Raw genomic sequence first — 17,049 nt, forward strand, 5'->3', positions numbered from 1 at the left:
TACAAATATCCCGTACACCAAATAAATGTGTTCCGATCCTTACAGTGCCTTAGAAACTGGCAAATGTAAAAGTTATCCTTTAAAAGTGTCCTGTACCAAGTCAGGAAGATGGCCATTGTTATAATATAGTTCGTTTCTGTGTGTGTTGCATTTTAACGTTGAGTCGTTTGTGTTTTCTCTTATTTTAGAGATATTGAGATAAGATGTGGCACGGTACTTGTCTATCCCAAATTCATGTATTTGGTTTTGATGTTATATTTGTTATTCTCGTGGTGTTTTGTCTGTTGCTTGGTCCGTTTCGGTGTTGAGTCGTTGTTCTCTTTTATTTAATGCGTTTCCCTCGGTTTTAGTTTGTAACCCCGAACTATTTTTTTTTTCCATGGATTTATGAGTTTTGAACTGCGGTATACTACTGTTGCCTTTATGTATCCCAAGAATGAAAACAATGCCGTATTTGGCACAACCTTTTTCAACTTTCGATCTTCAGTGTTGTACAACTTTGTACTTTTTTTCATTTCGATCTTTTATATCTGGGCGTCATTGGTAAGTCTTGTGTGGACGAGGCGCGTTTTTGGCGTATTGAATTTTAGACCTGATGCTTTTTGTTATCTATTAATCATGTGTTTCTTTGTCTAATATGTTCTCCTATTTATTGTAGTCCTGTAATGTTGTGTTGTCATTTCAAAATTATATTTAACTTTGCCATTAAAGTGCGAGTTTGGCATGCCACAAAACCAGGTTCAACCCACCACTTTTATTCCCCTTTAAAAGTGTCCTGTACCAAGTCAGGAAGGTGGCCATTGTTAAATTATTGTTCGTTTATGTGTGTGTTGCATTTTAACGTTGAGTCGTTTGTGTTTTTTCTTATTTTTTAGATATTGAGATAAGACGTGGCACGGTACTTGTCTATCCCAAATTCATGTATTTGGTTTTCATGTTATATTTGTTATTCTCGTGGTGTTTTGTCTGATGCTTGGTCCGTTTCTGTGTGTGTTACGTTTCGGTGTTATGTCGTTGTTCTCCTCTTATATTTAATGCGTTTCCCTCGGTTTAATTTGATACCCCGATTTTGTTTTTTGTCCCTGGATTTATGAGTTTTGAACAGCGGTATACTACTGTTGCCTTTATTTAGCCAATTAGTTCGAAACATAAGGTCAAAAGTATATGAACTCTGACCGACAGCCAGACATAGACATCTTTCTATCATTTAATAAATCAAACACAATGGAAATCATCATGGTCATATAAGAAACATGCAGACAGACATGTAAACCATACACGAAACACCTTGTCGCTATTGCATACATGTATATATTCAAATGGCCAAACAACATAAAACATAAAACAAACATTTTACCAATGATAACAATTGGTAATAACTTTACTATCTCATTCATTTCCACATCATCTTTACAATATATGTGTGTTGCTTCTGTAACAATATCTGCATCTTCATCATCTTCCATTGGCTCACCTTCACTGGATTGTTTTTTCGGCGTTTTGTCACCCACTGTCTTTTCTTATTGCCGTAATTGTAATTTCTTTTTCTTTCATTTTCTGAAAATATTAATACTTTGAAATGCTTAAACCTATGGAGGATATTGACCTATCTAGCCTGTCTCAATACCAATAACAAAAATCAATAATCATATAAAGGAAGAATAATTTGAACGTCTTCGTAGCATCAGATCTTTCACGATCCTTTTCACGATCTTCAAAAATGCGGTACGTGATCTTTCACGATCCAAAAAATCAATTTTGTGTGAATAGTTCTTTATCTACCAAGTTTCAGATTATATTTATACAAAATAACTATGAGAACCGTTTAATTAATTCAAATGCAATGCCCTTATTTTTGATAAACGTAGTTTATCAAGTCGAATTTTTGAAAAAATCGTGTTTGTTTACATTTTTTATGTCATTGAAATGTCGAGAAGCAATCTGCCTTTTGTCGTTTTGTAATAACTGTGTTCTTTTGAAACTGGATATTCTGACATACTGATCATAATGTTGAACCATTTTGACAGACAGTTTTATTTTATCGTAAATGTGTCTGTGTAATTAATTAAATTAGAATATTTACTGACCTTTCATATGTCTTCTCGATTAAATGTCTTTCACGATCCGTTACCAGAACTTTCACGATCGTCTCTCAATACTTGACCGCCGTTAGATATTCTTTCACGCCCATTTCTCTCGATAAACCGAATGACACCCGTGATCCTAATATACATGTTATATTGGCCCACTGTGTATTGGCCATTGGACTTACTTTCAATTGATTGGTTGTTTATCATGAAGGAGGTGTTGCTGTTTTTTGTAAGAGTTTTTTATGTAACGGTATTATTGTTGAAAAATAATTAAATGATGGTATTATTCTGTTAAAACTTGACCATAGTTTCTTTGATACTGATAACGATATTTTTATTTGTTTTTCTTATGTACCACACGGAAGATCTAATTATTACCAATTATGTGATATAGATTTTCACGATATTATTGAAAGTATTGTAAATAACTATAGTGATAAAGGTATTGTTTTGGTATGTGGAGATTTAAATAGCCGCATAGGTGAATTAAGTGATTTTTTAGATCTAGATAAATATGTCGAAAGTGTTGAGCACGTTGTAAACCCCATTATTTCTGACAGAAGTTCAATGGACAAAACAGTTAATGCATTTGGCCGTAAACTATTACAAATGTGTTTTAACACGGGTTTAGTTGTAGCCAATGGCAGGCTTTGTAATGACAAACATGGTAATTTTACGTTCTGTACAGCCAAAGGAAGAAGTGTAAATGACTACCTACTAGTGCCCCCGAGCGAATGTAGATTAATCAATGATATTTAAAGTGCTACCTATGAACGAATTTTCTGATCACATGCCTGTTTACTTCGAACTAGACTTATCTGTTATTCGTCAACAAAACCTCCCCCGAGTCCATAAATTCATTAAATGGGACAACAATAAGTGCGATGAGTATATTCAAATTTTACAGTCTCATCGTGACAGCCTCTTGAGTTTGGTGAAGGATATATCTTCCGAAATTGATATTAATAACGTAGTGAAGGAGATAACCCGAACTATCTATGAAAGTGCATATAAAGTTTTTGGACACTCTGTTTTATCTCGAGACGATATCTATGTTAAACGACCAAATAACGAATGGTTTAACGAGAAATGCGCAAATTCACGAATAGAATTTCACACTGCGAGAAATTTTTATATGCGCCATCCGACAGATACAAATAGACATTCATATATAACAACTAGAAACAAATTTAATAAAGTCAAACGTAATGCACAGTTTAACTTCAAAAATAGAAAAGGAATCGAACTTTGTAATATTGCAAAAAGGGAACCTAGAAAGTTTTGGTCCGCTGTAAAACCGAAAAACAGATCAAAATGTTTAGTTGAAAATAATGAGATGTTGAACTATTTCGAAAATATTTTGGGATCGAACCCACCAGAACTTTGTGATGAAGTTTTACATTTATTAAACAATACCGACTTTGGTGAAATAAGTATTGAAATTCTCGATTCAGAAATTTCAGAAGATGAAATTATAAAAGCTATACAGAAACTTAAAACTGGCAAAAGTTCGGGAAACGATGATATAATTGGTGAAATGTTAGCTGCGAATCCTCTTTTCTTTGCGAATATTTTTAAAATTCTTTTCAACTCTATGTTTGACAATGGAATATATCCAGATAATTGGACCGAATGTATAGTTATCCCTGTACCCAAAAGCGGTTATTTGTCGGACCCTAACAATTTCAGACCGATTGTATTGGTGAGCATTCTTTCTAAGATATTTACTAGCATATTAACGGAACGTTTGCTGTCGTGGTCGGAAGACGAAGGGAAATTAATAGACAATCAGTTTGGATTTCGTCCTGGTCGTTCAACTGTTGATGCCATTTTCACACTGCATGGAATTATATCACATGTTTTAGTACAAAAGCTTCAGCTTTTTTGTGCCTTCGTGGACTTTCGCAAGGCTTTTGATAAGCTACACAGAAGAATTTTGATATATAAACTACTAAATAATGGCATTAGTAACAAATTTGTTTCTATTATTAAAACTTTATAATTTTCAGTGCGTCTTCGTGTACGATCTGGAGGAGTGCTGTCGGATGCGTTTGACAATTTTCTTGGTGTGAAACAAGGGGAACCTTTATCGCCTTTGCTGTTTTTGTTTTTTATTAACGACATTATTCAAGATATTTCCGTTGAAACAGATAAAGACATCGTGTCTCTAAATGGATTTTTAATATATTTGATCTTATTTGCTGATTATACTGTACTTTTTGGAAAATCAACGAATGTGTTGCAACATTTACTGAATAAATTACTACTATATTGTAATAAATGGAACATAGAAGTAAACACAGAGAAGACAAAAGTTGTTGTTTTTCGAAATGGATGGAGGCCGGCGGTAAACCGTTTTTATTACAACGACAGAGAATTAGAAATTGTGAACTCCTATGTATAGCTCGGTGTATTGCTCCACTATAATGGAAAATTTTTTACAAACTCAAAAGCGTTTATCTCAACAAGGATCAAGAGCTTTATCTTCACTAATAAATTCATTGAAACAAATATATGTGACTACTGAACAACAAATTTTTCTATTTGATAGTATGGTTGGATCCGTTTTAAGTTATGGGTCTGAAATATGGGTTTTTTATCGTGCTGGTGATATAGATTTTGTAGATTTATTTTGAAACTTGGTAAAAAAGTCCCTACAAATTTTTTATATGGTGAACTTGGGCACTTGCCATTGCATATTTTGAGAAAATTTAAAATCCTGAAATATTGGATTCATATTGTAACAAATAAACCTCATATTGTATATGAAGTTTATAAACTTTTGTACAAAGATGCAAATAATGGTAAAATAAATTGGGCGTCTAATGTAAAAAAAAATGTTATGTAACCTTGGATTTTATGATGTATGGATTTCACAAGATACATTTTGTACTAGTAAATTATCATTTGATTGTATAAAAACACGTATTAAAGATCATTTTTTACAAAGCTAGAATACAGCTAGAGTACATACAATCTAACTCTCTTTCATCTTGTAACAGTATTAAAACATTAGACTTTTCTACTCTTTACACAAGTATTCCACATTCCAAACTAAAAGACAAATTAAAAGAGTTGGTATTACTTTGCTTCATAAAAAAGAATGGCCAACGTAGATACAAGTATCTTGTCTTAGGGAGGGATAAATCATACTTTGTAAAGAACCATTCTGATTCAAACAAAAAATTCTCTGAAACCGATATTATCAAGATGCTTGATTTCTTGATTGACAACATATTTGTTACGTTCGGAGGACGTGTTTTTCAACAGACTGTCGGCATCCCAATGGGAACAAACTGTGCCCCTCTACTTGCTGACTTGTTTCTTTATTATTATGAGGCTGACTTCATGCAGGAACTTCTTAGGAAGAAAGATAAGAAGTTAGCAATATCCTTTAACTCTACTTTCCGCTATATAGATGACGTTCTTTCACTAAACAATTCAAAATTTGGTGACTATGTGGATCGCATCTATCCCATCGAATTGGAGATAAAGGATACTACAGATACAGTTAAGTCGGCTTCATATCTTGACTTACATCTAGAAATTGACAATGAGGGTCGGTTGAAGACAAAACTTTACGACAAAAGAGATGATTTCAGCTTTCCAATTGTGAACTTTCCATTTCTAAGTAGCAACATTCCAGCAGCACCTGCATACGGGGTATATATCTCCCAATTGATACGATATTCCCGTGCTTGCATTTCCTATCATGATTTTCTTGATAGAGGGTTACTGCTCACAAGGAAGCTATTAAACCAAGAGTTCCAAATGGTGAAGTTGAAATCATCCCTTCGTAAATTTTACGGACGCCATCACGAGTTGGTTGACCGTTATGGAATAACCGTTTCACAAATGATATCGGATATGTTCCTTACGTCGTAGCTACAATCCCCTTCCCTTTCATGAATTTGACCTACCGAATTAGACTATTTACCGGATTTGTAATCACATAAGCAACACATCGGGTGCCGCATGTGGAGCAGGATCTGCTTACCCTTCCGGAGCACCTGAGATCACCCCTAGTTTTTGGTGGGGTTCGTGTTGTTTATTCTTATGTTTTCTATGTTGTGTCATTTGTACTATTGTTTTTCTGTTTGTCTTTTTCATTTTTAGCCATGGCGTTGTCAGTTTGTTTTAGATTTACGAGTTTGACTGTCCCTTTGGTGTCTTTCGTCCCTCTTTTAGAAGAATGTAATAAACTTTGTATTTATAAACGATATAAACTAGAAATTGGTTTTGAAAAATACTTAGATTTTCATTGTAATGTATCTATATTAACAAAACTACGTAGCGGCACACTTAGACTAACTGTTGAAGTTGGTCGTTATCTAAATACTCAAAGAGAAAACAGAATTTGTATGTGTTGTAATATGAATGTTTTAGAGGACGAGTATCATTTTGTTTTATCATGTCCAGCGTATAGATCTGTGCGTATAGAATTGTTACCTTTATTCTACTGTTCTTGGCCAAATCGGCACAAGTTAGATAATTTATGACAAGCTCATTCAAAATCTCTGACAGTAAAACTATGTAACTATTTAAATGCAGCTTGGAAAATTATATCACATATATTGTCATAATATTATTGTATACTCTGTAACTACTGTTCTCTGCTGTCTTTTGTTTGTCATATATTGTATATATTTTCGTTTGCCATAGCATGTATATGCTTCTTGCAAATAAAGTATTCATTCATTCATTCATTCATTAAGTTGGCTCCGTTAAATCACCTGTATGTATCTCTTTATATAGTGATGTTCGTTCAGCTCCCTCACTGAACGTATATTCTACGTCGATGCACATGTTTTGTTTTCAACTTTATTATTGAAAAAATATTAACCATTTTTCAACCAAAATTGAGAATGGAAATGGGGAATATGTCAAAGAGGCATCAACCCGGCCAAAAAGCAGAAGGTCAACAACGTAGGGAGAAAGTCCCACACCCGAAAGTTGTCCTCAGCTGGCCCCTAAATAGATAAATAAAAGTGTGTACTAGTTCAGTGATAATGGACGTGCATAGATTTCAAAACATTAAACTGATAAAAACTTTTAATAATTTAGACCTATTTTAAGTACTAAAATATACTTACTATGGAAATAAACAGTATAAGGAATATCTTAACAAAATTATTATCAAAGCTTTCATTTTTAGGACTTTGTCTAATTTTCTACAATTTGAAAGACACGTTTTAAAACTATATCATTCTGAAACGCCAGGTTTTTCACCTCGGGTTATCCATTGGGTTAATGTTGTTTCTTTGTAGACTGTTAGTCAACTTAGTGGTCTTATCGTTTTTTATTCTTTTTGTCTCTTGTTCTTTTCAACTTTTAATTGACGATTGAGTACTCATGAAACATGGTTATCCGTGTCGCATATGTTTTACCCTTTCCAAGTCGTGAACTGGTCAATTGTTGATACTAAATAATATGCATGGATCGATGTTTAAATCCTTTCTTATATATTGTGCACGCCGGGTTAGTGCCTGGCAATGTTGATTAATTGTTGGTTGCTTAACGTCCAGTGGCAAATGTTTCATGCATGTTCAGGGCGTAAACAAGTTAACAATAAATACAATAGGTAGGCCGTAGTAATAGAGGCCTTTTGGGATGCTGGTCGGGGAAATTTGGACTGCCACTAGGAAATTAGGGTATATCCATTACTATATAGGGACAGAAATTTTGCCTTTCAACATACCACCTGTGGACCCCTCAAAGAGTTTTTTTGGAAGGATTCTTAACGTGCAAATAGAGTGGCATGCTCTTTAAAACAGACATCGAATTTAACGTCCCCATTATGACCGGACGTGGCTTCAAACTTGATACATCTCGCACAGCCAAATGGCAATTGGCAAGCGTTTTACTGCCGGTCGGGAGAAGACGAGGCGACCATATTTCGTTTCCCCCAGTCACCTTAGCTTTGGGGTGACCTTAGGTTGTCTCTGTATTATTTATTCTCAATGTATAACAATTGGTGATTTGTAGATATATAGTTATAAGATTTGTATGTATCTCTCACAACGTCAAACGTGTAATTCCTCAATATCATCTGCTTAATACTAGTATATACATTTCACGTAAAGGGCTTTATCAATAAATTATATGTTAAGTCATTAATTTAATCATTTTCACAGGACTTTAACTTGTGTCTTTGACCTTAAATTACTCTATTTATGCAAGCGAAACGTTATCATATATATATGACACTTTCACTTCAAAATAAATTCATTGCATGTTTGATTATAATTAGAGTGAAGTGTCCTGTATTGACAAAGTACTCGTCGTTTTTATATAAAATTACATGTATATGATATCTGTGATTATTATCAAATAATACATCTCAGTTGTATCTTTGTATTGTGCTACCTTAATTGCGTGACTTTGTAAACAAATTGATAGCCTTTCCTTTTTTTTTTTTTTACAAATGTTATATGCCTTGAAACCGTTTAAAACTAAAGTATTCGTAATTAAAATGAATCTCCCAACAAGCATGCAATGAGACGTCACAATAGGTATGCAACCACAATGATCCTGTACAAGATGCTGCCTATACTATAATATGTTATCTATGCTTAACAAATAGTATTGATATTATTAATTGGCTTATTTTTCTCGAGTTTGGTAGTAACTGGCTATACTGTAAGTTTCGAAAAACTAAAAATTATACGAAAATCAGACAAAAGACTTTCAGTTTAATAAGTATATGTTTAATGGTAAACTCAAAACAAACAAAAATGAGAACATAAGTCATATTTAATATGTCCTTACGTAGAAACAAACACAAAATCAACCATAAATAATACGAATATACAGAAATAATTTATATATGTTCCTTCATTGCACCTGAGACTACTATAACATATAGTGTTCTCAGATTGCACGCGTAAACCTTTCATTCTTGAAATGATACACGCCTTGGTATATGTTATTCTTCCTTTTCCACAAAATTTAATAGTACCTTTACTGATTCTTAACTTGACAATACACATGATTAACATTTTGTTGAAACACCTTACAATGTCAAGAAAAAGGCAGTTACATTTGTAGTCACCAGACGTTCCATGCATATGAAATGTGTGATATGATTGGTATCAACTATAATCTGCTTTGGAATGAGCCACACCACAAACTAATTTGTGTCCTTCCTTCCAGTTTATCTTCTGACATTCTGAAGAACAGTACCATCCACGGTGACATTTACCACACCCTTTAAAAGGTGCATCGCCTGCTCTCTTCTTACAATTTGTACAGGAGTACGCATCGTCTCCCTCGAACTGACAACGTGGACATTGACACCAGAAATTGAATGATTTGTACATCCAAGCACGTCTTAGTCTTCTTGGCATGGTAGTATCAATGTAAGTTGTTGTCAGTTCCTCGCCTTCTTTGATATCAGTTTTAGCTCTGACGGACACACCTGGAACTCCGTTTACTTCGCCATCGCTAACTTCCACATTGTTCATACATGAGTGATTTAGACATGCGTGCAGTGGAAACATTCCCGAGAACGACGCACTCGGAATTTTGTCGTCCAGATATTTCAAAATCGATAACGCCTTCGGATCTTCAGGATTAAAATTTGATAGATTGTCATAGAATTTGTGATACGGTGTGACGGGATCTGAATAAATCTGAAGATTGCAGGCAGCTTGGTAATACCTGCCATTTAATTCTTGTTCTGTTATGTCCATCTTTATTCCGTCTCCACAGTCACGAAATATGTCGTTCATTATCTTTAATACGTAAGGCATATCTTTGGCAGCTGAACCAACTCCAAATGCAATGAACCTGGAAAAATGTAAATATAACACAGTTACACTGCTACATAGTATATTAAGCATTTTGTTTGTTTTGCTGCCGTTCTCGATATTGCAGTTCTAAAGTGTTGCTGTTACGCACCGATATAACGCGAAACAGGAAATGGTTTTACATAATTCTAGAAACCATTTAATGAATGGCTATTATCTATTTTGAATTTATTGAACCATAAAACTAATTTTTGACTCTTCACATTGAATAATCCGCGAAGCGGATTATGTAAAATGTGAGGAGTCAAAAATTAGTTTTATGGTTCAATAAAATCAAAATAAGTTATTGCCATTCATTATAAATAAATTTTCTTCAAAAATAAGGCTCAAAGAACTTTTTATATTGTTTATATTAACAATAACAACGTACACACATGTTGGCGTACGAATACACAACGTCAGAGTGGGCGTGTCGCCATAAAAATTGACAACATTGAAAATAAAACTAATAATTTTAACCAATCAGAAGACAGTAAATACACCAAATTTATTTATTTGATAATGTGAAATTTCTCGTCTCCTTCCCGATCTTCTACTGAGAAGGCAACGAGTTAAAATTGCAGTATATAGATACAAAGTTACATGCATGTTGATGTGTTGCTTATTTTTTGTATATGAATTAGGCCGTTATAGTTTTTTCGTTTGAATTATTTTACATTTGTCCTTTTCGGGCCTTTCATATCTGACTTTGCGGTATGAGCTTTTCTCATTTTTGAAGACCGTACGGTGACCTATAATTGTTGTATTCTTTGTTTCATTGACAATCTGTAATCATATCACATGTTCTTTTTTCAATTGTTTTTTTTATATGAAAAATAATCGCGCAACCGTATATGCTACTATAGTAAATGTATTGGGTTTTATGAGTTTTACAGTTCTTCGCCAGTTCAATGGCATATAATGATTTAGAAATACATTGTCTCCGATATGTATCCATTTTGATTAAAGTCTCAACTCATATAAAATAATATTTTCTTCTCATTAAAAAGTGATGAACACGACTGATACATATAGCAATTTTTATACCGAAATTCACGTCAAGTAGACTTCAAATCTCCTCTTAGTCTTATATCAGGACAATGATATATTTCGTTTGTTGATGGAACCAATCAATGCGGTTTTTCATCGATGATTTTAAATCTACAACTGGTGTAATATATTATGTGTTTCAGAGACAAATATTTTGTTAATGTATTTTTAATACATTAAGTTTTGATTTCTGAAACATTTCGCCCCCCCCCCCCCAATTATAATAGAGCATATTGATTTGGTTGTCATTACACATACTATTTACTTACTTCCTGAAGGGAGCTTTGGCTTTAGCCCAGTGCATCATTTCTGGTACATCCTTTCCATCCTGTTTCATCCACAATTTGACGTCTGCTGCAATGTTTGCCCAGATCTTGGCCAATATGTACGCGGAAAAGTGCCCAGACCACAATTCTTTCCATGTTCCATCTACATCAGTTCCCCATCCCTTGTTTTGGTCGATGTCATATAACTTCTTTGTTGCTTTCGATCTTGAAGGGCAAAGCAGTTCGTGGTGCCTTTCCCAAGCTGTATTTTTACAAATATTGCTGCAATATGTAACAAGTTTACATTCTGAACAGACGACTGGTTTGGTTACGGGCCAATTATTTTCAACGACTTCTTTTGCTGTTGCATCCATATTGTCCAGTTTTTCTTTGAAATAGTCACGTGCAGTCATTAGTGACGTACCACAGTGGTTGCAGCCTTTCACAACCTGCTTTTTGTCGTCTGCTACGTATGGCGTCGTTACAATTGGAGCATCCGAAAATACAATGTCACCTGCTTTAATATCTTTGACAGCAAATACTGCTTTTCCATACATTGTAAAATCCACAGTGACTGGCATGTCTTTGGTCAAAGGGTCATACAAACGATGAGCTCGCACTTTCTGAAAACAAATGGCGGTTTCTTCGTCTTTACTTTTCGCCAGCTCAGATGCTTTTCTCAGCCAAAATTCAGCCAACACCGGAAGTTTGAACTCCATTAGTAGTTTTCCTGCAATAGAAAAGAATATTTACGTTTGCAATTAACTTGATTTTCCTTTATCAGGAGCATCATTAGTTCGGAATGCCTACAACATTTATGAATGCACAAGTTGCCGAAAATGGTCAATTTAAAATATTAGATAAATTGCAAAATATATTGACAACTAGACTGATAATAAACTATCCATCACTGGTAATATGTCCAAAGTGGTATACTTAATGACAGTAAAATGTACCGATTTTAATCTACCTTACTGATTTATGGCTTCGAGTTGTAACTACGGGGCGCCGAATGGGACTCTTGTGGTTTTGTACAAAATTCAATTCTGTCATAACAAAATCATTTTTGTCTTACAAAACTATGTGCTACAGACTTGTTTTGTGAGAACTTCAATTTTGTGATGACAAAATTCATTTGTGTAGACAAAATTCATTTTTGTCATGACAAAATTCATTTTTGTAGACAAAATTCATATTTGTCATGACAAAAGTCAATTTTGTCTTAAAGGTATGCAAATATAAACATATTTGCATACAAAATTGACTTTTGTTACCTGATATGGAAATTAAATCACAAAAGTCAATTGTGTACGGTAAGATTCAATTTTGTGAGACAAAATTGACTTTTGTGAAACAAAATTAACTTTTGTGAGACAAAATTCAATTTTGTCATTTTTGTTGAGACAAAATTCAATTTTGTCATTTTTGTTGAGACAAAAGTCAATTTTGTTAATTTTGTTGAGACAAAAGTCAATTTTGTAAATTTTGTTGAGACAAAAGTCAATTTTGTTAATTTTGTTGAGACAAAAGTCAATTTTGTCAATTTTGTCAATTTTGTTGACACAAAAGTCAATTTTGTCAATTTTGTTGAGACAAAAGTCAATTTTGTGACGACAAAATTCATTTTTGTGATGACAAAATTCAATTTTGTAACAACAAAATTGACTTTTATGAGACAAAATTGACTTTCGTGAGACAAAATTGACTTTCGTGAGACAAAAATCAATTTTGTTGAGACAAAATTCAATTTTGTTAATTTTGTTGAGACAAAATTCAATTTTGTCAATTTTGTTGAGACAAAAGTCAATTTTTTCAATTTTGTGTAACAAAAGTCAATTTTGTGTAACAAAAGTCAATTTTGTGTAACAAAAGTAATTTTTGTGTAACAAAAGTAATTTTTGTGTAACAAAAGTAATTTTTGTGTAACAAAAGTCAATTTTGTGTAACAAAAGTCAATTTTGTGTAACAAAAGTCGATTTTGTATGCAAATTAGTTCACAGAAACCAAACTAAACTAATTTAAATACAAAATTGACTTTTGTCGCTCAATTTTCAAATTAGGTAACAAAAGTCAAGTCTGTGTAACAAAAATGAATTTTGTCATGACAAAAGTGACTTTTTTCCGCTGATAGATAATTTTGTATGACAAAATTTCAAATTTGTAGTATGATACAAATTTTGTTAAACTGAACTCATTTTTGTTGAACAAAAGTCACTTTTGTCCGTACAAAATTGAATTTTGAGTACAAAACCACAAGAGTCCCATTCGGCGCCCCGTAGTAACTACGTTTTAAAAACACCTCTAATTTACTGCATGCTTGTTTGTTCGTTTATGTTAAGGTTGGGAAAGCTGGAGTTCCAAGAAGGAACCACCGACAATCCAGAATTTAATACATTCGCTAGGTCTTTGCAAAGTACAGCTGACAACGACTTATATGACTTATTTCAAGAAATGTGAGACAGATACTTTTAGTAAAAAGCATTACTTTACATGTATAACTGTAAACTCGATATGAATTGTGAAAATAAACCTAAAAATGCAACTAAGTAAAAAGACAACTTGTATGCCATAAATGGCTAAAGAAATACACTCTAATTACCTCCTAATTTCCAAGCATCAGCTGTTCGCTCTGGTTTCTGTATATGCATTAAATCTTTCATGGCGCTGACTGGGTCCTGGTTGATAAAGAATACCTCAGCTCGGAGACGTCTGAGTATGATATTGTCTGTCTCAATGTCCACTGCATATGTAAAACTTTCCAGAGCATCGGGAAATTTTCCTGCGATCATACTTTTGTGACCAGCCATTGCGGCTTGTGCTGCCCTTTGTCTAAGATCTGGATCTATTTCTTTCTTCGGTAATCTAGAAACTTCCCGAATGTCATGCCTTCTGTCCAGAATCTCTTTCTCTAAATTCAATAATTGGTCGTCACCCGGATACGGACTCTGTGTGCAGAGGTCCACGGCATTGTATCCCTGTTCTGTTGTGTCCTCTGTATCGTAAGAGTTCACGATTGCTCTTTGTAACTTTTTCAGTCCTTGTATTAGGTTTTCATCTTTTTTGTTTTGTTTCAAACCGATAGAAAAGATGCTATGTGCTCCCTGGAACTTCCCACATTTTGTAGCTGCTTCACCACCAAGAACAGCTGCATCAACCAAGGATTCATCTAGATCTAAAGCATGTTTAGCATCATTGAAACATTTTTCATATTCCTCTTTCTTGAAATATTGCTGCGCTCTTTTTAAAAAATGTCCTGCATTCTTTGGTTCTTTATTTATTTTAGCTGAGAGCTGCTTTATGACTTTATCGGTTTCTTTGTTCTTTGGAGTATCCGTACTCGTTTCTGTCATGTTGTGTCTAAAAGAAATAAGAAGAAAATTATTTCAATGTTATATTCGTATATTTAAAACTGAACAAGTGAAGATATGATGTGATGCAGAAACCCGTAGATATTGGTTTTAAATATATAGCTAAGTACAGTAACGAACTAGAACGCTAGTTCTTTTAAAGTTATATTCCATATTTTTAAGTTACACTATATACATTAGTAAAGTCACTTATGTGCTTTCACTATTTTTATGTGTTATTTCGCCGAACCAACAATAAACGCGATGTTTTAAAATATGTTCGTGAAGGAAGGTAAAATTCTTCTTTATTCTTTTAATTTAATTTTTACTGGTTGGTTAGTACAGATTACTTGCTTTATTATTGACCGAAAATTGATTATATAATTTTTGATTTTGAAAAGAAATATATATAAAGCCAGGTTTCCCAATTTCTGGATAGATTTAAAATGTCGGCTTGTAATTACATTTTGGATAAACCTGTTCATTTCTTGCAAGAAGCTTTTATTTCGACATAAAATGACGGTCGGGATATAGTGTTAATATCTGTGTCGTTTGGTCTATTTTTGAGAGTTGTCTCATTGGCAATCATACCAATTGTTGTGATTTAGAAAGTACTAATAGCTTTCTCTGTGTCTATACTTTTCTCGATTCAAATGGTCAATGTGTTTTTGTCTTTAATAAAGATGATTCTATGATCATAATTTCAATAAAAATTCCGCTCGAACTTTGGTCGGGTTGGTCTCTTTGACATATTTCCCATAGCATATTTCCTCTGAATAGGAACCTAAACAAAAAAAAACTTGTTGCCTCGCCTTCTATGATTCTTGCTATATTTTGTTTATGCCCCTCGTAACAAAAATTCCTGGATCGTCACGTCATGGACAATTGATAGTTTATATAACTTATGAAAATTTGTTAAACAGTTTTAGAATCTGTACACGTTATAATTATAAACCATTTTTTTAAATTTAAGAAAATTATGTTCTTATTTCTATGTAATGTGCTTCCATAAGTCTATCATATATTCTTTCAAGGTTTCAAACAAAAGAGCTCCGTGTGCTGTGTGTATGATCTTTTGGTGTAATACGGTGGAATGGGAGTAACTATCTTTGTTCTAAAACATAAAGCATGTCACATAACTATAGAGAACGGGACAAGTGACGCAACCATTAATACAAATGTATAAGTTTCTTATTATTTGGTTGAGGCAAACTAAAGTTACAGAATGGAAACGAAATGTCATCATTTTTTTCCATTTATATTAAGGTCATAACTTAGAAATGGTTAAAGTGAAGACACCCAAAGTCAAGTTTGGTCTGGATTGTTTAAGTGGAAATAAGCTTTGTGTATAAGTTTCATAACATTTTGTTGAGACAAACTTTAGCCGAAGAACGGCTACGAAAAAAAATCGTCATTTTTTTAGAACAGTAAAAGTGACGCCACCGAAATTCAAAATCGATCTGTGTATTTTTTTTTGTAATAAGCATTGTATATAAGAATCATAACATTTGGTTGAGGCAAATATGGTTTCAAGTTGTAGAACATGTAGAACGGAAATGAAAAAGTTTAGCAATTTCCCCCATTTTCGGGACAGACGGACAATGGTAAACATATTTAAACACTGTTATCAATTTGTTGATATTTCATTTGTACAGATCAAGTATTTTATGATGACACAACATGCAAATAATTTTAGACATTAAATGTTCAATCAAATTTAATTGAATATGGAACTCGGATTTCGTTATGAAGTGCAAAATGTATAACGCAATTCGAGGTCTATATTTTAATTAAATTGTAAAATGTTATCATCCGACCTGAAACAATATAAGAATAAAAACAAACGTCTAAGATTCTTGTCGAAGCACGCGTGCTTATGTGCACATGATATAATTTCATACTCGTAATTATAAATAGAATACGCGTGTGCAAATAACTCAAACTGTGTGCCAAATCTAAAAATATATACCTATCTTTTTACATGAACATCGTTTTTAATAAAGTAATGGGTAACTAGCATACGGTACGGTATTCAACGCGAAAGATTCTGAATACAGATTGATTGTTGAATTCTTACCTTTTTTATTTTAGTTTTCCAGAAAAAAAGGGGGTATTACAATGAAATATTGTACGACATCTTAATTTGATAGTTTGCAATATGATATTGAACCAGACACCAAATATTGAATACAGTTTAAAGCTAAAATAAAAATATCATTTAGGAAATAAATTGATTAAGAAAATAAACTTACTATCTTCGCTGATATTACACCGGTTGTAAAATGAATAAGATGGCGTGTGCCTCTTTCCGCTGCCAATAATGTAATGCTAATTATGGAGAGTAAAATGATCTGGGGTTACCCCGTTGCGCACATCTGGAAACAGTATGACACCAGCGGGTTACATGATAACTGTTTGCTTATCTTTCTCGCTGTGTCAATTAATAACGATAATCTTCGATGTAATTATACTTAGGAAAATTTCAACAACCAATTTTCGATGAAAACAT

At 33.3% G+C, this 17,049-nt stretch overlaps 1 protein-coding gene across 1 annotated transcript; it reads right to left on the reverse strand.

Annotated features, from left to right (window-relative positions):
- Window positions 1-8,781: 8,781 nt before the first annotated feature.
- On the reverse strand, window positions 8,782-16,926 carry LOC134721815 (uncharacterized). Its single transcript, XM_063585052.1, has 4 exons — window positions 16,793-16,926; window positions 13,793-14,550; window positions 11,197-11,923; window positions 8,782-9,878 (listed from the first exon to the last, which is right to left on the reverse strand). Exons 2-4 carry the CDS (start codon window positions 14,541-14,543, stop codon window positions 9,182-9,184), a joined length of 2,175 nt encoding a protein of 724 aa, XP_063441122.1. The 5' UTR covers window positions 14,544-14,550; window positions 16,793-16,926; the 3' UTR covers window positions 8,782-9,181.
- Window positions 16,927-17,049: the final 123 nt, after the last annotated feature.

This window comes from Mytilus trossulus, chromosome 6 (genome assembly GCF_036588685.1).
Source record: "Mytilus trossulus isolate FHL-02 chromosome 6, PNRI_Mtr1.1.1.hap1, whole genome shotgun sequence".
Lineage (NCBI taxonomy): Eukaryota > Metazoa > Mollusca > Bivalvia > Mytilida > Mytilidae > Mytilus > Mytilus trossulus.

Coding starts and splice junctions, on each gene's coding strand:
- LOC134721815 (XM_063585052.1), bottom strand. CDS start 14,543: ATGACAGAAACGAGTACGGATACTCCAAAGAACAAAGAAACCGATAAA. Junction 11,924..13,792: donor TGATGCTTGGAAATTAGGAG/GTAATTAGAGTG, acceptor TTTCTATTGCAG/GAAAACTACTAATGGAGTTC. Junction 9,879..11,196: donor GCCAAAGCTCCCTTCAGGAA/GTAAGTAAATAG, acceptor ACATTTTTCCAG/GTTCATTGCATTTGGAGTTG.